Genomic DNA, 26,787 nt, shown 5'->3' on the forward strand with positions numbered 1-26,787 from the left:
ATACATACGATACATGAAACTCTGTTTATGATTTTGCCCTAATTTCAAGAATAAAAAAATGATTTAAAAAAAAACACAATTATTTCTAATTCAAATTTTACAATCATGGATGTGCAAATTACGCATCTAATTATGCAAATTTAGGGCAGAGTAACTTACAATATTAAATGTAAAAACACATTGATTGACAAATGTGTTTGAAAGAACTTTGCATGACTGAACAATGTTACGCTCACCCAGATAATTACGAATGTTGAACTATAGTATAAAGAAAAAGGTTGCCATGGCAGCTTTGAAAGATGATGAAAATTGCTTGCATGGCAAAACCACTAAACTTTGATACTCTAGTGCAAACTTGAATGTTATTAAATCCATACGAAAGAAAAATATTAAAGTATGAAGAACTTGTTGACTGCAAATCGTACTCTTCTTCTATAAGTTGTTAATACGCATAATGGTTGTATAAACCCATCCTGATTAATTGTCATTGACAAACAGTACTTATCAGAGGCGAGCAACACAAAATTTTGCATGGGGGGTGAGATCTGCTCATTAAACTTGTGCCAAAGGCCTCTGTGACGACGCCACTGTTTATGTTCTTTTTATTGAAAAGTAGGTAGTAATAGGTATTTATCGGATTTCCTGCCAAGTCTGTGTTAAATTGATCTGTATACATTATTAAATTTGGAATATGGATCAAACAAGTATACATATTGTTACTACCATTATGCAAACTTCCTTCATCTTCAAGCAGTTAATAACAAAGATTTCATGCATGTTTAAACGGATTTGCCAAAAAAATGTTAATATCTAAGCTGGCAAAGGGCTTATTGTCGAAAGATTCAGACTTTTTAAGAATTATCTCAATGTTGTTGGTCTCCAACTGTCTGTTATTATCAAAATGTCTCACACCTCATGTATACTTCCAAATATTTAAAGTATACTTAATATGAAAAATTAAACTTCTTTTTGTTTTGTTTTTTGCTAATATCTCACGCATTCACTAGAATGCTATTAGTTGTACTGCTACTCAAATCTTTGTTCTTACTAATCAGGAAGCAAATCCTCTCGTATATCCATACTGCTATGTATACTTGATTTGTCTTTCTATCCAGAATATTGAGATAGCAATAGTTTTACAAATATTTTTCAATATGTATTTGTGTTTTTATGGGGAAATCGTGTGAATGAGCTTACACTACTACAGGGGTAGCTTCATGTGCCCACTGAGTTGAACAAATCTTAAAACCTAGGATATTACTTCCATAGAATTTCGAGCCGATTGTAATTTTAAATAATACGTTTTATTGCTATTTCTACATCTTAAATATACATTCATGATTATTAAATTCACTCTCTGGATCAAAAGTTGTTCATTCAACAATTAGAATTTTTATTATAAATAATTCCCTACAAGGATATGATCTGCTGAATATAATATATATAAATAATATTTAAAATACATTATTTTATTCTTCATTTGTTGAGAGTACAACTGTTGACCGTTTCTCTAACAACAATTATATTTGTTCATATAAGACCAAAGAACCCAACAGCTTCCAAATCTTTTTGTAGATTTTCACGATTTTCCTTGGTGAACTCAATTAATGGTAATCTAGGTGGTCCAACATCTAGGCCACTTAAGACCATGATACATTTATTGGCATCGACAGAACCACCTATAGAGAAATAGATAAATAAATCAGTCAAGTAGGTGAATATACCCTAGATAGTCAATACCATGGCCCCCTCAAAAAATAAGTGACTGTTCCTGCACAACGGTAAAGATGCATCTTAATTATGTCAATAGACAAACATCAACAGTTTCGCAGATGGAGTTTCAAGTCACACACAAGCTTCTCTGTTCAGTGATAAAAGATAGGCTATAGGACTAAATCAATATTCGTTGTGAAGAATTTTCCATTGAGATTACTAAAATCATGTCTTTTTAGCTAGCATGTTATTGTAGCTAATCCGCAACTTCACTAAATTAAGACGTTGCTAATTAGAATAGAGTATATTCTTACAGTAAGGCTATTGACACTTTAGCTAAATTAAGATTCAGTTAATTTATGCATTGAGACAAGTAATGGTATGTATGTTTTACAGTAATCTAAAATGCACACCAGATATGCATAAGTTGTTTCTTATTAGGTACTTTCCTTAGTAGTGAACACAAACACCCTGGTGTCTTAATTATTATCAATTAAACAGTCTAAAAATAAATGAAGGGTTTGTTTTTTAGGAGGGGTGAAAATAATATGAATAATATGAATAACAAGAAATCTAGTTATTACCATATTTCTTGAGGACACTGACGAAGGCTTGCACCTTAAACTGAAAAATCAGATAATGTTAGTAACATGACATGTAGGTATTCTGTGACTCCTAAATGCACTGTGACATCACACACATGTCACATTTATATTATTAATTAAGTAATTCAGCAATATTAAAGCATATTAAAAACACTACTAATGTAACAATGAGTTTGGTATCATTTTAAATTAATAATGAAGTGATACAGCGTATGTATGTACCAACATGGCTTACAGTAAGTCTTACTATTGCAATTCTTACCATTTCTGACCTGGCAGTTTCAAGGTCTCGTTTATTGAAGGCATCAATGACACGATTGCACATTTTTCCAGAATAGTTGTATGTACTGTCAACAAGAAATAACATGTTATACATTCATCTCTTCCATGTCCAACAGACATTTATATTACTCATTAGAATTCTTATATGACTGTCATATTAAAAACATGTGAAATATATTTTTTTTTCTGTTTCATAAAATGAAATAAAAAGTATAACCAAGAATTCTAATAGTAATTAAGATAAAGAAAAGGGGCAAACATACAGAATGATCTTACAAGAATATTCTTATATGAATATGAGGTTATCACGAGGATACATTAAAGTATGCATGAAGACAGTAGAGTGGAAGTATCGACCTCCGCTGCGCGCCGGTTGATGTGACGGTGTACTGTTTGAATGCATACTTATCATAATAACCTTATTATTATACATCTTTTCCTTCCAAGGATACATCATGGAAATGTTCAGAATAGAATCAGCAAACTTCCAGAGTGTGGAGTCCGGTCAAACCCTAATGGCAGCCATGTTTGTTTTTATTTTAGAGAACGCTTATGCACGTAATCATTCTATATTTGAAATTTCCTAATATGGTAGGATGAAAATACACTGTAAAATACCACAAAATGATGGCATGCTGTAACTTATGGTGCTACAGAGACAGATGTATAATAATACTTTAGAATCCTATGATACATTTTTGTAAAGGATGTTTTATATGTGTTCAAATGTGTTTCAAAAGTTTTCAAAATTATTGTGAATGTATTGAATTGTTTTTACCAGAAATCAATTTATATTTCATAAACTATGATGTGAGTTATTCTAAATACATAAGATTTTACCTTCCAACAAATCCTTTTCCTCCAAATGATAGTGCCGCTAAGATGGACTGAAAAAAAAACACTAGAGTTACAAGACTGGTTTATGGATGATTGTCTTGAATTTGGCTAAGCAAGTTTTATTTTTAATATTCTGAGTTGATAATGATTCATATATAGTGGTATTCCTTTTTAAACTTGCCAAATGATATCCTATGTAATTTGATTTTACAAAAGCTTTGTTTCAAATTTTTAGTGTTGAATTTTGGTCTGATTATTCCTGTATCAATTGATGGCAAACTATTTTCTTTCAAATGGTGTTCAAATAATTATCGACCCAGTTTGTATCATTTTCTTTATAATAAAATAAACTGATGTCCCGCTAAAAGGAGTCTTTACCTCATCATTACCATACAACATATCATATTTCCCATTGCTATGGGTGATACATCGTCCAAAGTCATGTAAATCTGCAGCAGTATATTTCATACCACGGAATGTTGGTATACTGTCACCAATTGCATCAAGTAGTTCTTCCATGCATACTGCAAAAGCAATACAATAAAGACAATGGTAAACCTCTGTATAGTAAACATTTCATATCTAATGATGCTAAGTTAGACTGTATATACCATAACAACTTACAATTCACACCAGACAATGATGGTATATGGTAATAATACAGTGGTAATGTAGGAGCTGCTTCTGACAATTCTCTCAAGTATTCAACCAGTGCTTCTGATGAAAAAAAAATGCATTGTCAATATATATTTCCTGTAGATTTCACACTATTGGTATTTCATATTTTAATACATTATTTTAAAATTATATTAACATTCTACATTGATAAACGTCAAGTTAATATTGCATAGACTGATATGCATAAACATTCGTTTTTAATCTAACTATGTTTAGCTGACCAAGTCTAAATTGTTTTGTCACAAAATATTCAAATTAAAAGGCAGTAACGCTGTAAATAATCCTATACGCTTGCAAATACTAGATTGTTTAGGTACATATTTACTGCTGATTTGGATAATAATACTTGTGCACAGCGTTCCCAGATTTTGACATGAAGAGCTTTGAAAGTTAAAGTCTGAAGTCATTTCTAAACATTTATTAAGGTATTGTGATTATTAAGCAACATATTAAATAGTAGGGTGGAGATTCGCCTTTCTTTCGAATTACAATGGGATCCTGTGAGTTAGAGCCAATGTGATTTGAAGTGAATCTTTGTAAACCCATGCACTTAAGAACAAGAGATATTATAAATACCCCCTGAGACAGAGCACCAACCCCCCCCCCCCCCCATCACTGTCAAAAGACACTCCATCCCAAGGGGTCCCCAATAAAGTTACATGGCACCAAGTCACCCCTCCCCCCTCCCCCATAGAGTGTCATGGTCCCAAAGGTAGCCCCCAAAGGTGTTATTGTGTCAGTGTATGATTTTAAAGTGCATATACATGTAAATAATCTCTAAACTGATTGGTTAACACTTACGAACATTTTTTGGCCTCAAAAACACTGTTGGAAGGGAGCTGATGGCATTAGCACCAATTTGCTCTGCATGTTGAGCCTGTAAAAAGGTTCATATATTAAGTTAATCACAATGTAAAAACAATTTGCTCAAGTTACCTTGCCCTTTGTTGGTATTCCAAGAAAATGTGACAAATTTTGTCACTTGTACATGGGCAAAACCATGTAATAAGTAAATTTGGAATGATACAATGTAAGCACTGACTACTGGTAATATCTGATGAACTATGAATAATTGTTTGAGTAAGTGAATGAAAAATTCTGATAAACGAGACAAGCAAATTATGATCAATATTATATTAATTGAGATTGTGATCCATGATAATTTTTAATGGATACATTAAATTTGCTGATAATGTGACAATGAAACAAATTACAAAATAACATAAACAATGTAATTATTGTTGATTTACATAATTTATTTAACAAGCTATAAGCCTGGGCTAGTAATTTTCAAAAAAATGATAATGTAAATTGTTATCAAGAAAGACTTAAACATTCACTAAAGTGACCTGACAGTCGAAGGTACATGCACACCAACAAGACATTTAAATTACAGTTCACCCACAAGAAGGAAGTCAGGTAATGAAAAATAAGCTAATGGCCTGTTGCTCAACGGCTATTGACAAAAGATTAGTGCTGTATATGCCACAACTTTTCGTTAAAATTTGTACTTTTAAATGAAATATTGCCAAACAACCACACAAAGTTGTCAATGGAATAATAAACACATGTATGCCTAACACCAAAGCATTGGAAATAGTGGTTAGTTGAAATTCCATTTTTAACCAAAAATGACAAAAATATTTGCCAAAATTTAGAGAATTAAAGATATGGCCATGGGATGAACAAATCTAGTAGATGTCAACACAAGGTACACACTAAGTAACAAAGCAATCAGGTTACCAATTTTGAAGAAGAAGTCGAAAATAGAATGTTTGACCAAAAATGACCATTTTAAAGTATTCTGAACTGAAATCAGGTCGGGTCGTAACAGCCGGTTTTTTTCATTATTTTCGTCTTAAGTTTCTACCTTTCTACTGTCGACAGGTCCCGAAACTATTTCAGACTTATTCATAAACAAAGTTATTCCAACACCATACTATAGATGGCGCTCTCACTATAGGCCGCCACGGTAGAGTTTTGGGGGGATAGTTTGCATAATTTTTGGCAGATCGACTTCTCTTGAACAAATTACCATCTACACTCATCAAGGCATCCACACACCAAAAATCAAGTCAAGTGGTTCGGTGGTTTTTGAGAAGAAGTCGTGCACAGACAGACAGATAGACAGATAGACGAATAACAGACGCAGGACAGAAACCCATTCCATAGGCTCAGCGGACCTATGGTCCGTTGAGCCAAAAATGCTCACCTGACTTCACCGCTAATATAGTTCAACTTTAATTTTTAGCACAGTCATGAGGTCAAATATTCCATGTGATTACTTCCCCAAATATTTTTAAAATAATATCAAAGCAATCTGACAGAAGTTAAAAATATTATTTTTCTATCAAAAATGAGAAAAATATTTGCTAAAAATAGCAAATTTATAATACCTTTTGCCATTCATATTAATATTACAGGGAAAGACAAAATAACATGTGAAACATAGCCATTGGGTAATCTACAGCATGAATAGATAATCACATGACCAAAACCTTGCATATATAAAGGAAGATTCAACAAATAATGACATCGGTTTAATATAAAACAAAACTGAAATAAGTAGGCCATTTTTAATCAGAACATGAAACAAACAAATGACATGATGTCTAATTATGGTTCTGTGAGATTATATATATATATATATATATATATATATATATATATATATATATATATATATATATATATATATATATGCGCGTGTGTGTGTGGAAACAACGTTGTGACGACTTCAATTTAACTTTACACCGACTTTTGACGACAGGACCTACATTGTGATGACCATCACAAGTCTGTTTTGGACTGCATTTCAATAAATACAATAAAATTGAGATATAATTTGAACTACAAACAATAGATTAGTAAGTGTCAGAGAGACTTGTGACAAATCTATACTCACCAATTCCTTGGCCTCACGTAAATTATTTCCTCCAACATGAACAATAACATTGTCTAACCTGCAAGGAAACAAGACAATATACCACGATTACATATTGTTATGTTTCTTTGTTTTTAGTTATTTCTATATTTTAAACATTCATGTCACACACTGAGGTCAAGTCATGCATGGCACAGTCCCCATTAGTTATCGAATTTAGGATATATAGTTTTGTTTATAGTAATATAGTTGGATTATAAATATGTCAGAGTTATGGATTCAAAAGCTAATGCTTGATTATGATTATGACTTGTCCATATTGAGAAATATTGCTCTGAAACAGCATTAATTGAAAAAAATAGCCACCGGTTGGTCATTTTGAATACTTCTGTATATCTATGACATGATGTATAATTAATATTTAAAATTTTAACATAGTCAGTTAAAGATGTCAGAGATAAGGCACTAGAATCGCATTCATTAAAACAAAATGGCCGCCAATCAGCCATTTTGAATTTGATCTGAAAAACAAAATGATGTGCATCAAGGTCCCATAATGTCCAACATATGTCCAACGAAATCCATCTGTAAACAGCCAAGATTCGGTTCCAGAATATCAGAAATACTTAATTTTGATGATTTTTCAGCACAAAAATGGCCGCTATTCGGCCATCGTGAATCAGATTGTGAAACAAATTGATGTGCATATGTATATAATATTATATATGATGTATGTGTGAAGTTTAAATTTAATCAGTCCAGGTACGTCTAAGAAACAGGTCTGGAAACACATGAACTCACTGATGCACAGACAGAGATCAATCCATAAGTCCCTGTTTTCGGTGTTCGACCAGGGACTATTAAGTGTTTGTAAAGCGAGCAGGTAGGAGGGGTATACTAGCAGGGCTAGGGGTTACACACACAACCTGAGCACTAGAGGGAACACACAACCCGAGCACCAGGAGGGGAACACACAACCCCGGCACCAGGAGGGGAACACAAAACCCGGGCACCAGCGGAGAACATAACCCCGGCACCAGGAGGGGAACACGCACCAATTTTATTAATGTCACACAATTTTTAAGTCAAATGCACTGCTTTTGTGGAATATTACAATTAGAACTTTTTTCAATTGGCAAATTATGAAAGAAAATTCTAATTTTTGAAATTGTAAATATCTTGGTTTTTGACTCCCGTGTGCGAAGCACAAAAGGGAGTCTTTGCAGTTACCCTGTCTGTATGTCTGTATGTCTGTATGTCTGTATGTCTGTATGTATGTCACTTTTTTTGTTCCACCGTTATCTCAAGAACCACTAATCAAATTTTGGTGAAACTTGGTACATAGATGCTCTGGGATAATGCGCAGAGTTGATTAGGTTTTGGTAAAAATCTATGAATGTTAATTACCTAATTTGCATGATAATTAGCTGATTTTTTAGCTGTTCCATGACTGTTCCACTGATATTTGAAGAACCACTCATTGGATTTTGATGAAACTTGGCACATGGATGCTCTGATCTAATGCGCAGATTTCATTAGTTTTGGATAAAAATCTGTTTATATTAATTTCCTAATTTGCATAATGATTAATCAATTTTCGGCTTTTCCACTGATATCTCAAGTACTAATCATAACATTTCAATAAAACTTGGTACATAGATGTCATATGAGACTGCACAGACTTGATAGTTTTTAGGGTAATATCAGTACATACTAATTACCTAATTTGCATAATTAATTAATTTTCAGCTATTGATATTTCAAGTAGTAATGAACACATTTCAATGAAACATGGTACATAGTTACTTGAGGACTGTGCAGAGACCTAATTAGTTTTTGGAGAAATATTTGTGCATATTAATCACCTTATTAGCATAATTAGTTAATTTTCAGCCCTTCACCTGATATCTCAAGTACTAATCATCATATTTCAATGAGACTTGCGACATAGATCTTCTAGGACTATGCAGAGACCTGATTAATTTTAGGATAAATTATTGTGCATATTAACTACTAATTTGCTTAATTAGTTAATTTGTCCTAAGAACCACTCATTGAATTTTAATGAAACTTTTAAAGAGTACTCATCACATTTCAATGAACCTACATGTGTAGGACTATACACCATATTAGTTTTGGTAAATATTTATGCTTCTTAATCACCTAATTAACATAATTAATTAATTAATACTGATATCTCAAGTATTGATCATCACATTTGAATAAAACTTGGTACATACATGCTCTAGGACAATAGACAGCCTGATTAATTTTGGGTTAAAATCTGTTCATATTAATTCTCTTAATTAGCACAATAATTAATATTTTTTTGGTTCTAATCACATTTCCTTGGTACATAGATATTACATTACGCAGATCTTATTACTTTTACATTGCGCAGACCTTATTAGTTTTACACTTAAATGTGTTCATATTAGTTACCTTATTTGCATAATTAGTTTTCTGCATTTCCATCAATATCTCAAGTTCAAGTAATTTTGAATTAATTTTTAATGTGTCCCCAATACTCTCAGCACACGGGAGTTCTTTCTAAGCTTTCTTTGATTATTTTATGTAAACTCACTTATTTTTGCCAGCTTGTACCCATTTTGCAGCAACCAACTTTCTTTCTTCCATCGTCATATGTGTGCCTTCTGAAGCAGTGCCACAAACTGAAAACAAACAAGTCATTTAAAATGACAATCGGCATATGCATTTTTCTGTTTCTTATACGCTAATTATGAGATATTTGAAAAGAAAAGGGAGGACTGCGTGTAATAGTCTGTTTGTTCGATTAAAAAATGTTTTTACCTAACAAAATATTCTCCATCTGTATGGCTCATACCAAACCATTGATACAACAGTACATCATCAAAGGTACTACTTCCACTTACCAAACACACTGCAGACATCATCACTAGTACTACTTCCACTTACCAAACACACTGCATACACCATCACTAGTACTACTTCCACTTACCAAACACACTGCATACACCATCACTAGTACTACTTCCACTTACCAAACACACTGCATACACCATCACTAGTACTACTTCCACTTACCAAACACACTGCATACACCATCACTAGTACTACTTCCACTTACCAAACACACTGCATACACCATCACTAGTACTACTTCCACTTACCAAACACACTGCATACACCAACACTAGTACTACTACCACTTACCAAACACACTGCATACACCAACACTAGTACTACTTCCACTTACCAAACACACTGCACACACCATCACTAGTACTACTTCCACTTACCAAACACACTGCATACACCAACACTAGTACTACTTCCACTTACCAAACACACTGCATACACCAACACTAGTACTACTTCCACTTACCAAACACACTGCATACACCATCACTAGTACTACTTCCACTTACCAAACACACTGCATACACCAACACTAGTACTACTTCCACTTACCAAACACACTGCACACACCATCACTAGTACTACTTCCACTTACCAAACACACTGCATACACCAACACCAGTACTACTTCCACTTACCAAACACACTGCATACACCAACACTAGTACTACTTCCACTTACCAAACACACTGCATATACCATCACTAGTACTACTTCCACTTACCAAACACACTGCATACACCATCACTAGTACTACTTCCACTTACCAAACACACTGCATACACCAACACTAGTACTACTACCACTTACCAAACACACTGCATACACCAACACTAGTACTACTTCCACTTACCAAACACACTGCACACACCATCACTAGTACTACTTCCACTTACCAAACACACTGCATACACCAACACTAGTACTACTTCTACTTACCAAACACACTGCATACACCATCACTAGTACTACTTTCACTTACCAAACACACTGCATACACCATCACTAGTACTACTTCTACTAACCAAACACACTGCATACACCATCACTAGTACTACTTCCACTTACCAAACACACTGCATACACCATCACTAGTACTACTTCCACTTACCAAACACACTGCATACACCATCACTAGTACTACTTCCACTTACCAAACACACTGCATACACCATCACTAGTACTACTTCCACTTACCAAACACACTGCATACACCATCACTAGTACTACTTCCACTTACCAAACACACTGCATACACCAACACTAGTACTACTTCCACTTACCAAACACACTGCATACACCATCACTAGTACTACTTCCACTTACCAAACACACTGCATACACCATCACTAGTACTACTTCCACTTACCAAACACACTGCACACACCATCACTAGTACTACTTCCACTTACCAAACACACTGCATACATCATCACTGGTACTACTTCCACTTACCAAACACACTGCATACATCATCACTAGTACTACTTCCACTTACCAAACACACTGCATACACCATCACTGGTACTACTTCCACTTACCAAACACACTGCATACACCATCACTGGTACTACTTCCACTTACCAAACACACTGCATACATCATCACTGGTACTACTTCCACTTACCAAACACACTGCATACACCATCACTGGTACTACTTCCACTTACCAAACACACTGCATACACCATCACTGGTACTACTTCCACTTACCAAACACACTGCATACACCATCACTGGTACTACTTCCACTTACCAAACACACTGCATACACCATCACTGGTACTACTTCCACTTACCAAACACACTGCATACACCATCACTGGTACTACTTCTACTAACCAAACACACTGCATACACCATCACTAGTACTACTTTCACTTACCAAACACACTGCATACACCATCACTAGTACTACTTCCACTTACCAAACACACTGCATACACCATCACTAGTACTACTTCCACTTACCAAACACACTGCATACACCATCACTAGTACTACTTCCACTTACCAAACACACTGCATACACCATCACTAGTACTACTTCCACTTACCAAACACACTGCATACACCATCACTGGTACTACTTCCACTTACCAAACACACTGCACACACCATCACTGGTACTACTTCCACTTACCAAACACACTGCACACACCATCACTGGTACTACTTCCACTTACCAAACACACTGCACACACCATCACTGGTACTACTTCCACTTACCAAACACACTGCATACATCATCACTAGTACTACTTCCACTTACCAAAAACACTGCATACACCATCACTAGTACTACTTCCACTTACCAAACACACTGCATACACTATCACTGGTACTACTTCCACTTACCAAACACACTGCACACACCATCACTGGTACTACTTCCACTTACCAAACACACTGCAGACATCATCACTAGTACTACTTCCACTTACCAAACACACTGCATACACCAACACTAGTACTACTTCCACTTACCAAACACACTGCAGACATCATCACTAGTACTACTTCCACTTACCAAACACACTGCATACACCAACACTAGTACTACTTCCACTTACCAAACACACTGCATACACCATCACTAGTACTACTTCCACTTACCAAACACACTGCATACATCATCACTAGTACTACTTCCACTTACCAAACACACTGCATACACCATCACTAGTACTACTTCCACTTACCAAACACACTGCATACATCATCACTAGTACTACTTCCACTTACCAAACACACTGCATACACCATCACTAGTACTACTTCCACTTACCAAACACACTGCAGACATCATCACTAGTACTACTTCCACTTACCAAACACACTGCACACACCATCACTAGTACTACTTCCACTTACCAAACACACTGCAGACATCATCACTAGTACTACTTCCACTTACCAAACACACTGCATACACCATCACTAGTACTACTTCCACTTACCAAACACACTGCATACACCAACACTAGTACTACTTCCACTTACCAAACACATTGCACACACCATCACTAGTACTACTTCCACTTACCAAACACACTGCATACACCAACACTAGTACTACTTCCACTTACCAAACACATTGCACACACCATCACTAGTACTACTTCCACTTACCAAACACACTGCACACACCATCACTAGTACTACTTCCACTTACCAAACACACTGCAGACATCATCACTAGTACTACTTCCACTTACCAAACACACTGCATACACCAACACTAGTACTACTTCCACTTACCAAACACATTGCACACACCATCACTAGTACTACTTCCACTTACCAAACACACTGCATACACCAACACTAGTACTACTTCCACTTACCAAACACACTGCATACACCATCACTAGTACTACTTCTACTTACCAAACACACTGCATACACCATCACTAGTACTACTTTCACTTACCAAACACACTGCATACACCATCACTAGTACTACTTCTACTAACCAAACACACTGCATACACCATCACTAGTACTACTTCCACTTACCAAACACACTGCATACACCATCACTAGTACTACTTCCACTTACCAAACACACTGCATACACCATCACTAGTACTACTTCCACTTACCAAACACACTGCATACACCAACACTAGTACTACTTCCACTTACCAAACACACTGCATACATCATCACTAGTACTACTTCCACTTACCAAACACACTGCATACACCATCACTAGTACTACTTCCACTTACCAAACACACTGCACACACCATCACTGGTACTACTTCCACTTACCAAACATACTGCATACACCATCACTGGTACTACTTCCACTTACCAAACACACTGCATACACCATCACTGGTACTACTTCCACTTACCAAACACACTGCATACACCATCACTGGTACTACTTCCACTTACCAAACACACTGCATACACCATCACTGGTACTACTTCCACTTACCAAACACACTGCATACACCATCACTGGTACTACTTCCACTAACCAAACACACTGCATACACCATCACTAATACTACTTCCACTTACCAAACACACTGCATACACCATCACTAGTACTACTTCCACTTACCAAACACACTGCATACACCATCACTAGTACTACTTCCACTTACCAAACACACTGCATACACCATCACTAGTACTACTTCCACTTACCAAACACACTGCATACACCATCACTAGTACTACTTCCACTTACCAAACACACTGCATACACCATCACTAGTACTACTTCCACTTACCAAACACACTGCATACACCATCACTAGTACTACTTCCACTTACCAAACACACTGCATACACCATCACTAGTACTACTTCCACTTACCAAACACACTGCATACACCATCACTAGTACTACTTCCACTTACCAAACACACTGCATACACCATCACTAGTACTACTTCCACTTACCAAACACACTGCATACACCATCACTAGTACTACTTCCACTTACCAAACACACTGCACACACCATCACTGGTACTACTTCCACTTACCAAACACACTGCACACACCATCACTGGTACTACTTCCACTTACCAAACACACTGCATACATCATCACTAGTACTACTTCCACTTACCAAACACACTGCATACACCATCACTAGTACTACTTCCACTTACCAAACACACTGCATACACCATCACTAGTACTACTTCCACTTACCAAACACACTGCATACACCATCACTAGTACTACTTCCACTTACCAAACACACTGCATACACCATCACTAGTACTACTTCCACTTACCAAACACACTGCACACACCATCACTGGTACTACTTCCACTTACCAAACACACTGCACACACCATCACTGGTACTACTTCCACTTACCAAACACACTGCACACACCATCACTAGTACTACTTCCACTTACCAAACACACTGCACACACCATCACTGGTACTACTTCCACTTACCAAACACACTGCATACACCATCACTAGTACTACTTCCACTTACCAAACACACTGCACACACCATCACTGGTACTACTTTCACTTACCAAACACACTGCATACACCATCATTAGTACTACTTCCACTTACCAAACACATTGCGTACACCATCATTTAAAAGTCGCTCAACAAATGTATCTATTAGTTCCAAATTTAGATCCCTGAAAAAAAACACAATCATTCAAATTAGATTTGTCAAAGAGTAATCTTTCATCATACATGTATTGCTAACAAAAATTGTCACATACCTAGGTCTTCAATACCTGATGACAAAATTTTCCCAAAATTTGGGTCATTATGACTGAGTAGTTGTTGAAATTCAAATTACCTTAGAACACCAATTGCATGTAATGATAAAAATGATTTTTCAATATCCAAATTTTGGCAAGTTAAAAACAAAATGTTGTTACGTAACACACAAGTTCAAAAAAAAATATTCTAAAATGTTAGTATACAAATTAGATTGATAAATATGCACAGAATATGGTAGAAAAAATCTGATTGTAGTGACATATATATCTGATTACATAACAAAATAACACTGAAATAAATAGGGGTGAGTAGATGAGTCAGAGCCACACTGAAATAAATAGGGGTGAGTAGATGAGTCAAAAGGCAACACTGAAATAAATAGGGGTGAGTAGATGAGTCAAAGGGCAACACTGAAATAAATAGGGGTGAGTAAATGAGTCAAGGGGAACACTGAAATAAATAGGGGTGAGTAGATGAGTCAAATGGCAACACTGAAATTAAAATAGGGGCGAGTAGAAGAGTCAAAGGGCAACACTGAAATAAATAGGGCTGAGTAAATGAGTCAAAGGGCACACTGAAATAAATAGGGGTGAGTAATTGTGTCAGGGCACACTGAAATAAATAGGGGTGAGCAAATGAGTCAGGGCACACTGAAATAAATAGGGGTGAGTAAATGAGTCAGGGCACACTGAAATAAATAGGTGTGAGCAAATGAGTCAAAGGGCAACACTGAAATAAATAGGGGTGAGTAAATGAGTCAAAGGGCAACACTGAAATAAATAGGGGTGAGTAAATGAGTCAAAGGGCACACTGAAATAAATAGGGGTGAGTAAATGAGTCAAAGGGCAACACTGAAATAAATAGGGGTGAGTAAATGAGTCAAAGGGAACACTGAAATAAATAGGGCTGAGTAAATGAGTCAAAGGGCACACTGAAATAAATAGGGGTGAGTAAATGAGTCAGGGCACACTGAAATAAATAGGGGCGAGTAAATGAGTCAAAGGGAACACTGAAATAAATAGGGGTGAGCAAATGAGTCAGGCCACACTGAAATAAATAGGGGTGAGTAAATGAGTCAAAGGGAACACTGAAATAAATAGGGGTGAGTAAATGAGTCAAAGGGAACACTGAAATAAATAGGGGTGAGCAAATGAGTCAAAGGGCAACACTGAAATTAAAATAGGGGTGAGTAGATGAGTCAAAGAGCAACACTGAAATAAATAGGGGTGAGTAGAAGAGTCAAAGGGCAACACTGAAATAAATAGGGGTGAGTAAATGAGTCAAGGGGAACACTGAAATAAATAGGGCTGAGTAAATGAGTCAAAGGGCAACACTGAAATAAATAGGGGTGAGTAAATGAGTCAAGGGGAACACTGAAATAAATAGGGGTGAGTAGAAGAGTCAAAGGGCAACACTGAAATAAATAGGGGTGAGTAAATGAGTCAAGGGGAACACTGAAATAAATAGGGGTGAGTAAATGAGTCAAAGGGCAACACTGAAATAAATAGGGGTGAGTAGATGAGTCAAACGGCAACACTGAAATTAAAATAGGGGCGAGTAGAAGAGTCAAAGGGCAACACTGAAATAAATAGGGCTGAGTAAATGAGTCAAAGGGCACACTGAAATAAATAGGGGTGAGTAATTGTGTCAGGGCACACTGAAATAAATAGGGGTGAGCAAATGAGTCAGGGCACACTGAAATAAATAGGGGTGAGTAAATGAGTCAGGGCACACTGAAATAAATAGGTGTGAGCAAATGAGTCAAAGGGCAACACTGAAATAAATAGGGGTGAGTAAATGAGTCAAAGGGCAACACTGAAATAAATAGGGGTGAGTAAATGAGTCAAAGGGCACACTGAAATAAATAGGGGTGAGTAAATGAGTCAAAGGGCAACACTGAAATAAATAGGGGTGAGTAAATGAGTCAAAGGGAACACTGAAATAAATAGGGGTGAGCAAATGAGTCAAAGGGCACACTGAAATAAATAGGGGTGAGTAAATGAGTCAGGGCACACTGAAATAAATAGGGGTGAGTAAATGAGTCAAAGGGAACACTGAAATAAATAGGGGTGAGTAAATGAGTCAAAGGGAACACTGAAATAAATAGGGGTGAGCAAATGAGTCAAAGGGCAACACTGAAATTAAAATAGAGGTGAGTAGAAGAGTCAAAGGGCAACACTGAAATAAATAGGGGTGAGTAGAAGAGTCAAAGGGAACACTGAAATAAATAGGGGTGAGTAAATGAGTCAAAGGGCAACACTGAAATTAAAATAGAGGTGAGTAGAAGAGTCAAAGGGAACACTGAAATAAATAGGGGTGAGTAAATGAGTCAAAGGGCAACACTGAAATTAAAATAGAGGTGAGTAGAAGAGTCAAAGGGAACACTGAAATAAATAGGGGTGAGTAGATGAGTCAAAGGGCAACACTGAAATAAATAGGGGTGAGTAAATGAGTCAAAGGGCAACACTGAAATTAAAATAGGGGCGAGTAGAAGAGTCAAAGGGCAACACTGAAATAAATAGGGCTGAGTAAATGAGTCAAAGGGCAACACTGAAATAAATAGGGGTGAGTAAATGAGTCAAAGGGAACACTGAAATAAATAGGGATGAGTAAATGAGTCAAAGGGCAACACTGAAATAAATAGGGATGAGTAAATGAGTCAAAGGGCAACACTGAAATAAATAGGGGTGAGTAAATGAGTCAAAGGGAACACTGAAATAAATAGGGGTGAGTAAATGAGTCAAAGGGAACACTGAAATAAATAGGGGTGAGTAAATGAGTCAAAGGGCAACACTGAAATTAAAATAGGGGCGAGTAGAAGAGTCAAAGGGCAACACTGAAATAAATAGGGCTGAGTAAATGAGTCAAAGGGCAACACTGAAATAAATAGGGGTGAGTAGATCAGTCAAAAAACAACACTGAAATAAATAGGGACGAGTAGAAGAGTGAAAGGCCATACTTTAAAATGTGTTACCAAAATGTTTGTATATATGTGCACATAAAATACCCCTTTTCGATTAAAAATGATAAAACCTTAATCTGCTTCAAAAAAAGTTCTGCTGCGCTGATTTGTTGAGCATAATTTTTCTTATTTGCAAAATTGTACTTACGGAATTTTGCTCACCACCTACCAACAACCTGATTAAAGACATGCTAAAATGTTTTGACTGAAATGGTGGCTAGAGATTTTATCTGTCGAGGTATGTTCAAGAAATGATTGAGACCACAGAAAAATAAAAACAACTGCCAGTCGGCCATTTTGATTCCAGTCACATCCAAAAAATGACATGCATATGTAACACATTATGCGTGATATTCATACCATGTCAGAATGAATTGGACAGGGGTATGCCTGAGAAATGGCTGATGGCATTTTAGTCCGCTCAATTTCACCAAATGAGAACTGGCTGATGGCATTTCAGTCCGCTCAATTTCACGAAATGAGAAATTGCTGATGGCATTTTAGTCCGCTCAATTTCACCAAATCCTAAAATAATTGAAGACAACATTCAACATTATGTACAACATTTTAACCAAATCTCTATAATAAGTGTATCCAAAAAATAGTTAGAACAATTGTGAAAAAACAAAATGGCTGGCAGTCAATTCAAGAAACAAAATAATGTGCATCATTAACCCACCATGGAAGCCAAGTTTGAAGTAAATTGGTAAAGGAATGTCCAAAAAACAGGTCAAGATGTTCAAATGATTTTTTTTGGTCTGAACTGGTCACCAACTGTTAAAAGTCAATGAAACATACAGTTACTGTACTCTGGAAGTGATGTACATACGTCTCTCATAATGACTGTCTTTGCACTAACTTAGGTATCAGTCTAAGAAATGATGTCGGATACATACACAGATGGAGGGATGGATGGATGAACCAGAAGAATGAACTGAACCCAAAACGAATGTCACTGTTTCAATCTATGTATTACTGGGACTAATAAACTCACCCATTTGGCTTGAATGGTGTGAAGCTCCCAGCAGTCAGACCAAGAATTCGAAACTTTGATATGTCCTTGAAATTAAAAAAAACATGGATTTTTCTATATTTTTTTTTTGATCATTTATTTTTGTAAAAAATAAAATTATTTAAAGATCTGAATTTATGCCCTGCAAATCACATTGGTGGCAGTATTGTATAGCAACGTTATTTAGAACTAGAACAGGAGTTCACTTGTTTTTAATTTCACAATTTTCGTTTGCTCACAAAAATAATGAAGAATAGAATATTCAATATTTAATGAGATTACAACAAGCTGGAGTAAAATCCATTGATGTTTATAAATATTTCTAGCTATTCCTGTTTACTGTGATTATGATGTATGAAACGTATATTAAAAACAGAAATTTGGAAGACTAAATTATCCATGTTGTAACAAGTGGCACATCAAGGGAGTTAAGGTAGAGATGCAGTTTACCTGACAGGTATTTTAATTAGTTAATTAGGAAACCAAGATGACCTACCTTGTCCACAAAACTATATTTTCGGAAAGCTTATTGTATGAATTTTAAAGTTTTGTTAGTATTATATTTTTATGGACACTGTAGTTTGAAATATGCACAAAAATGTGCTTTTTTGGTCAAAAGTGATTTAAAAAAAATTAGCTTCTAAACCATGCTTCTGTTTCCTGTCAAAATTGGTTTACGGGTACATCTGTTTACTATGAAGAAAGCGCCATCTTGAAAACTGTCTACCGATTGTCAATTTTGCAGGGCAGCAGCTCAAATTTCACTACTTCAAGTTTATGCATAAATTAACACCCAGGCTAGTTGTCTGTACGATTGCTGTAACACTATTCAACTAAAAACAATGCCCCGACGGCGTTTTGAAAATAAACACATTGTCATTCATTTGTGAAAATTTCAAAACAGAAGGTCAAAGCGTATAGGAGCTATTTTTTTTAAAGTTCTGGAATGTGCTCTAAAAAGAAGCTGAAATAATTGCTAATTTGCATAACAATTCACTCAGTAAGAAGTTTGCTAATGCTCATAATTAAAATGGCTGTTACAGTTTAAAATTTAAATGTATTATCGTTTTGTAAAAAGTTAAATACAGTGCATAAATAATATGGAGATCCCGTCATTTCTTTTTTTCACCATGTTTTTTTTTTTATTATTTATGTACAGCCTTGCTAAATCTTGCTAAGCATTCAAAAGAGATAATTTTGCACCTGTTATCTATATTTTGAAATCGTTTTTTGAGTATGTTCCACTATGCACAATTCTACAATAGTCTATAGCCAAGACTTTTTGGATAATAAAAGCAAAAAAAAAACAAAACAATTCACTCCCAAGTGCCCACGAATCTGCATCTCTACCTTAATTTACAAAGGTTATCAAAATATACAAAATTTCTACACTTTAGAAAAATGCTTTAGTTTCAGGCAAGGTTAATTTGTGACGTTTTTGAAATCCCATTAATATCACTAGCAAGGAAACCCTTGCAAAGGTCTCAAGTCAAGAGACTGTTCACAAATCTGTAGGAAACTGAAAAACCTGTTTTTTAAACTCTTTATTTAAGATTCATGCCGTATTCAAGATGGCTGCCCCCATAGAGTAAAAATTGGTAAATTAATTACATTTATTTTATAATCACTTGTACACCAGCTGACTGTGGTTGGCATATCATGTTGAGGAGAGAGATGATTCCAAGATGAGTTTGCAGTGATTTTTTTCCCCCAAATTGAATGGTTTGTTACTGTATTTAGATCATGAATGAATTTTAGACCTTGAATTTTTTTTGAGTAGAAATTTTCAATAGAGCTTGTCATAATGCACCTATTACTAACAGCCCAGACTTCATGATTTTGAACTATTTATTTTTAAATTGTAACATTGTAACAAAAACTGTGGTTTTAATAGGATTTTAATGACAATGTACTAAAACATAACAGGTGGTCATAGAGTTAGCATGAACATACAGCATCACAGAGACTGTTGCAGATATGTAAATTAAATTCACATTACAATCTTCTTTAGAACAATCATATCATATATCAGAGACAACACAGTACAAGTACTGGATACAATCATGGACGTTAGTACGCCCATGACACAGTACACAGCAAATAAGGCGATATTGATAATACCATAAGAGGACCAAAAAGGTCGCGAATTGTGACGATGTCGTAGAGTGACCTGTCACACTTACCATAGTTAACCGGCGCCTGGAGAAAGTGACCTGATTTCCGATATTATCAGCTCACCAATCACACTCCTCCCGGCGTGCTTCACGTCATGTCACCACAGTTGGCGCTATTTAACAGTATGAACAATCGATCAGGTGAACAAACGAATAAATGAATACAATTCATTCCACCAACAAATTATGATGTTAATGATTGATAAATAAATAAATAAATAAATAAATAAATAAATAAATAAATAAATAAATAAATAAATAAATAAATAAATAAATAAATAAATAAATCGTGTTAGTATATTACGCAATAATCATAGTTGTAGCAAATCACTAATGTAATTTGACATACATACAATTTGGGAAGATCAGCGAAGCTTATGAATTAAGACTTTTCAAGAAACAAAAAAATTAGGTCTATGTTTAAATACAAATTATTTGACTATAGCTGGATGAGAGCTGTTAACACGTCAGGTTACCTCCATTTGGTGAACGAAAAAACAACTAATTCAGCAGTAATATAGCTTACTATTTCGCAATCAGAATAGTAATATTGATAGTTCAAATGAATAGAATAGATTCGTTGTTGCTATCGTAAATAAATAAAAAAATAAATAAATAAATAAATAAACAAACAAACAAACAAACAAACAAACAAATAAACAAACAAACAAACAAACAAACAAACAAACAAACAAACAAACAAACAAACAAACAAACAAACAAACAAACAAACAAACAAATAAATAAATAAATAAATAAATAAATAAATAAATAAATAAATAAATAAATAAATAAATAAATAAATAAAATGAAAAGAACAATAAATGAATAGTGAATTCTGAAGACCTAAAAATATAATCGACACTAACAATACAGGAACAAACACAGGACACTCACATTTCTAGACAGAAAAAAAATGGTTGATTTGTTTTTTTCTGGAGCAGCTGATTCAAGCATTTCACTTTTAATGTAGCGAGTTAGTTTATTGGCAAGGGAAATGCAGATCTACAAATTGAAAGAAGGGCGTACATGAAACCACCAAACCTGTATATATTTAGAAAAACCCTGGTTTAAAGTTTAGATTAATATTTTTTTTTTTCAATGTTATGTTTGTTTTATGGCCACTTGACCTCCAAAATCAATACGTCTGGTAAATGTGTAACATGGATAAAATTGAAAATGGCGGCACCACTATGATGACAGTGACCACGAAAGTCACGTTATCGTAGAAAGGTGGTATTGAAATTCGATCCTGTATTTTTAATTTTTCCCTTTGATTTATTGTTTCCCTGAACAAAAGATTTTATAAGTATGTTCTCGTGTATTAAAACAGTAATGTTATTAATGTGTTTTGCTACATCATTCGTCATTTGTTCAACCTTATTGTTTAAAATATCAATTAATACTAATAATTCACACAAACTGAACAGAGATTGGTACATTATTGTACTTTCCTATTTCAATCTATGAACGATGGGCACTTATCCTCAGTTTGGTAATTGCAGAGCGATATTGTGGGTTTTTCATTTCAATTATTTCTCTAGGGAAAACCCTGTTTTTAATTTTCTGTATATTCTCATTTTATTTTTATGTTATGTGCCTTTGTCGTCATTGTTTATAAATAGTTTATATCTTTTCTGACATTGAACTTCAATTTTTCACAGAAGTCTTTTATTAAGGCTTCATTGTTTATTTTCCATCTAATATTTAAGTCACACTACGGACAAAGATTACCCAATTTTGTGTATCTACTAATTTGTGGATTTTCAAACCAAGCTCATTATGCTTCGCTCATTAGTGTGTTTTCTGGCATATCTCTTATCTTCATCCAATATGTTATCATTTGTCTAGTTCTTTCTACGATTAGTTACGTGATATTATATGATTTTCGAGGGTGTTTTTCGATTTGTTACGCGATATTATATGATTTTCGGGGATGTTTTACGATTAGTTACGCGATATTATATGATTGTCGGAGATGTTATACGAATAGTTACGCGATATTATATGATTTTTGGGGATGTTTTACGATTTGTTTCGCGATATTATATGATTTTCGAGGGTGTTTTTCGATTTGTTACGCGATATTATATGATTTTCGAGGGTGTTTTTCGATTTGTTACGCGATATTATATGATTTTCGGGGATGTTTTACGATTAGTTACGCGATATTATATGATTTTCGAGGGTGTTTTTCGATTTGTTACGCGATATTCTATGATTTTCGAGGGTGTTTTTCGATTTGTTACGCGATATTATATGATTTTTGGGGATGGTTTTCGATTTGTTACGCGATATTATATGATTTTTGGGGGTGTTTTTCGATTTGTTACGCGATATTATATGATTTTCGAGGGTGTTTTTCGATTTGTTACGCGATATTATATGATTTTTGGGGATGTTTTACGATTTGTTACGCGATATTATATGATTCAAAACTATCAACTATCTATTCTTTCTTGAAAGGCTTTGTAAATAAACTGTGAGACCTTTTTAATAATTTCATATTGTGTGAATCAATCGTGTGGTAGAAAATTTAATTCAGACAAAAGTTGATGGCGCAAGTTTCCATATCATGAAATAATTCATCCTCAATCATATTCATGTCGCACTGTTTGCACTTTCTTGAATCTAGTGGTGTTTTAGGGTGCGTGTACCTGCCTTTTTCAATTTCAAGCTTGTGTGTGCTTGTTTTCAATTTTAGTAATACATTTCTGTGATTAGTGTTTTGTAATGTCCAATATGGCCCAAAAAGTTCGATTTTTGCAAATATTATAAGTTTACTTTTATCTTTTGAAAGTTGTGACTCCCATTGGTTTACATATTTTTGTTTTATATTTGCGTCAATAATTATAATCTCATGAATGTTTCTTTGTGCAACCATTTTTGTTTACATAAAAACTAGTGATCGAACACAACGGTTGTTGGCGCTCACGTTTCCTGCAGCTATCATCGTAACCATTCATTCAGACATTGTCTGGTCCTGGGTCATAATTAACCAAATATGTTTCGTGCAAATGTTGTGCAAGTACTAGTCAGGGTGACGTTTTGTTGTGTGCGTATTTTTGGTGCGTGGTTTTAATATTGGACTCTCTATTGATACTATAAATATAGAGAAGTTTATGAAACTTTAAGGGTTCGACTCATTATAAATCTATGTCGGAAATTCCATCTTGCAAATGATGAAATATAACCAAGTCTCATAATCAGTGTGGTGATAGTGAAAAAAACAATTGAGTCAGTGTACATTTGTCCAGGTCCCAGGTCGTAGTCGCGCAAAAATTATCTTTCTAAAAACCTATCCCTCTCAAAAAAATGTTGGTGTCTTATGTTGACAGTCTATACAGTCTCCACATAGTCGAATGCAACACGAATTTTGTCGAGTTTCAAAAAAAATACAACGACATAATACAAAATTGGGTAAACTTCATAAATGATTCTGGCAACGAAAAACCAAGGCAATTTTTCGCAAAATTTTCGTCGCCAGAGGGCGCACAAGAGGGCGACGTGGCATGCAACCAGGTACCATTTATAAAGTGTAATTACTTTTTTTTCAATTGCAGGCGCTTCTAGGATCAACACCAGAAATTAAACATTTTAACTCCTTTATCAAATTTAAATAGAAAAAAAAATAGAAAATAAACAGAAAATATATTTGATGTAACAAATTCGGATTAAATAAAAAATGTAATATAAATAAAACGTACTGCATTTCTTTCATGTATGCGGTGTATAGTAACATTGTGTTGTTAACACAGAGAACGTAATATACAACACACCACAAACCGAATACATTTAGCAATGGCAATGAAGAAACAATCGTTCACCTTTGAACCCAGTAGTGATAACTGCTCCTTTAATAAAACCCTACGCCATCGAACTATAACACTACTTTAGCGTCGTCGTTTTACTCGTCATCTGTTACACCAGTACGTCCACAGTGAACGCTATTGAATATCATACAGCATATACGTATGTTTAAAGATAAACTATATTCATACAGCATAGGTTTTTCGTCGAAAAAACAAGTTTTGGCGTCTTCGTCCACTATAAGAGAATTTCTGATTGGGTTAACGCTGCCACGAAATGCTAATTTTTTCTTTATTGGCCAATCATTATTGAGATTTTTTTTAGCACGAACTACTATTTAGCGCGGATGGATATTTAATTTCAGAGGAAGTGCTGAACTGCCATTTTATTTTTTGTCCGTGGTACGTGGACTGTTACGTGTAAATCTTTGATTCTGTATGGTTTTCTTGAAATTAATCGTTGTCAATATTATTAACAGAGTTGTTTTAATTTTCTTAGACTGATTATCAGCCACACTGGAGCTCTGAAGACCCTTGCTTCATATTTGGGACGGACTTTACGGCTAACAGCACCATCGCGTAAGTAAATCAGACTTTCCTATCTCGAACCCCTCCCTCACTTGTGCACTTTGATAACTATATTCTTTCTAAACTTAAGACTCGAATTCTGTTAATTTTTTTCAAGTCAGTTCTGAGGAATGGATGAAACGCTCAATTTACTATGGTATATATTGCCATGTTTTCGTCAGCGTTTTTGTAATAGAAAACGTCCAGCTGTTACGAGACAGACTCAAAAACTCAAAGTACACATTCTCAAATCTTCCGATTACATTTTGGTTTTGGTCATTCATTTTAAATTTCACTGTCGACATTGTAAGAAATCGTCAATTTTCTGATTATGCGAGTCGCAAACACAAGTTAACAACAAAAAAGTACGTGTTTTATTCGTCTGAAGGACTTTACTTCAATGCGTGGCAGAGAAGATTCCCACGTGTCAACGTCATCACTGATAGTACAGTCGATGTTCTGTGGTCCAAACTGATACATCGTCACTGTTATCATGGGTTGATGTAGTCCATTGTGTTGTCTGGCATTATCTGCCCTCTAATTGTTAAATTCAGTGATTCTGTGTTTCAGGAGAATTGTCTTGAATTAAAACGGTAAAATGTTTTGCTTTTTAAAGATAAAACCGGTCGCATTTTTATGAAAAACGACATTGTTTACATGGCTTCTGAATCTGCATTTAACATGCCAATCTCATCAACTTTTAAAATTAATTGTTTCAAGCATATCGTATTTTTGCCTGAAAAGATCACATTTACTTGAAAGCCAACTAGATAAACTCAATACGACCTTGAGAAACAAAATACACAGTAGCTTAGAAGTAAGCAAGAAGAAGATTTCAACAAATATAGTAATCCATGGGCTTTCATCACACTCTGGCTATCAAATGTAATTTTTGGTTTTAGAATTCTATTTATATGTATGCAAAATATAATAACTGCCAATGCTCAAAAAGTAGTGTCTACTAGCAATTCTTGTACCAAGGCTACCACTTTGGACTACGAGTAATTTTCAGGTAACTAAAAATATCTCCACTAACATACCAAATTACCAAACCACTGATAGACTACCAAACATTGTCAGGCTGTAAGCTTTTGAAATTCTAGGATTCTGCTAATGATTGTGTAGCTTTAGCCA

General features: G+C 35.0%; 2 protein-coding genes across 2 annotated transcripts in view; one reads left to right on the forward strand and one right to left on the reverse strand.

Moving 5' to 3' along the window:
* Positions 1 to 1,282: 1,282 nt before the first annotated feature.
* On the reverse strand, positions 1,283 to 21,374 carry LOC100377673 (N-acetylneuraminate lyase-like). The gene is made up of 12 exons (XM_085508395.1): positions 21,287 to 21,374; positions 19,086 to 19,150; positions 14,968 to 15,038; positions 9,584 to 9,671; positions 7,021 to 7,078; positions 4,917 to 4,992; positions 4,062 to 4,154; positions 3,816 to 3,961; positions 3,441 to 3,487; positions 2,581 to 2,665; positions 2,298 to 2,337; positions 1,283 to 1,679 (listed from the first exon to the last, which is right to left on the reverse strand). Exons 1-12 carry the CDS (start codon positions 21,287 to 21,289, stop codon positions 1,531 to 1,533), a joined length of 921 nt encoding a protein of 306 aa, XP_085364521.1. The 5' UTR covers positions 21,290 to 21,374; the 3' UTR covers positions 1,283 to 1,530.
* A 4,089-nt stretch (positions 21,375 to 25,463) lies between these two features.
* The window catches only part of LOC100368134 (vigilin-like), a 32,962-nt gene continuing 31,638 nt past the window's right edge, over positions 25,464 to 26,787 (forward strand). The window contains exons 1-2 of the mRNA XM_085490720.1: positions 25,464 to 25,488; positions 25,586 to 25,665. The gene's annotated coding sequence lies outside the window, so the exon portion shown is untranslated. The remainder of the gene's footprint in view (positions 25,489 to 25,585; positions 25,666 to 26,787) is intronic.

The sequence above is a fragment of the Saccoglossus kowalevskii genome, chromosome 15 (assembly GCF_978046115.1).
Source record: "Saccoglossus kowalevskii chromosome 15, keSacKowa6.1, whole genome shotgun sequence".
Taxonomy (NCBI): Eukaryota; Metazoa; Hemichordata; class Enteropneusta; family Harrimaniidae; genus Saccoglossus; species Saccoglossus kowalevskii.

Coding starts and splice junctions, on each gene's coding strand:
- LOC100377673 (XM_085508395.1), bottom strand. Junction 15,039..19,085: donor ACACCATTCAAGCCAAATGG/GTGAGTTTATTA, acceptor GTTTTTTTTCAG/GGATCTAAATTTGGAACTAA. Junction 1,680..2,297: donor CAGTGTCCTCAAGAAATATG/GTAATAACTAGA, acceptor ATTTCTCTATAG/GTGGTTCTGTCGATGCCAAT.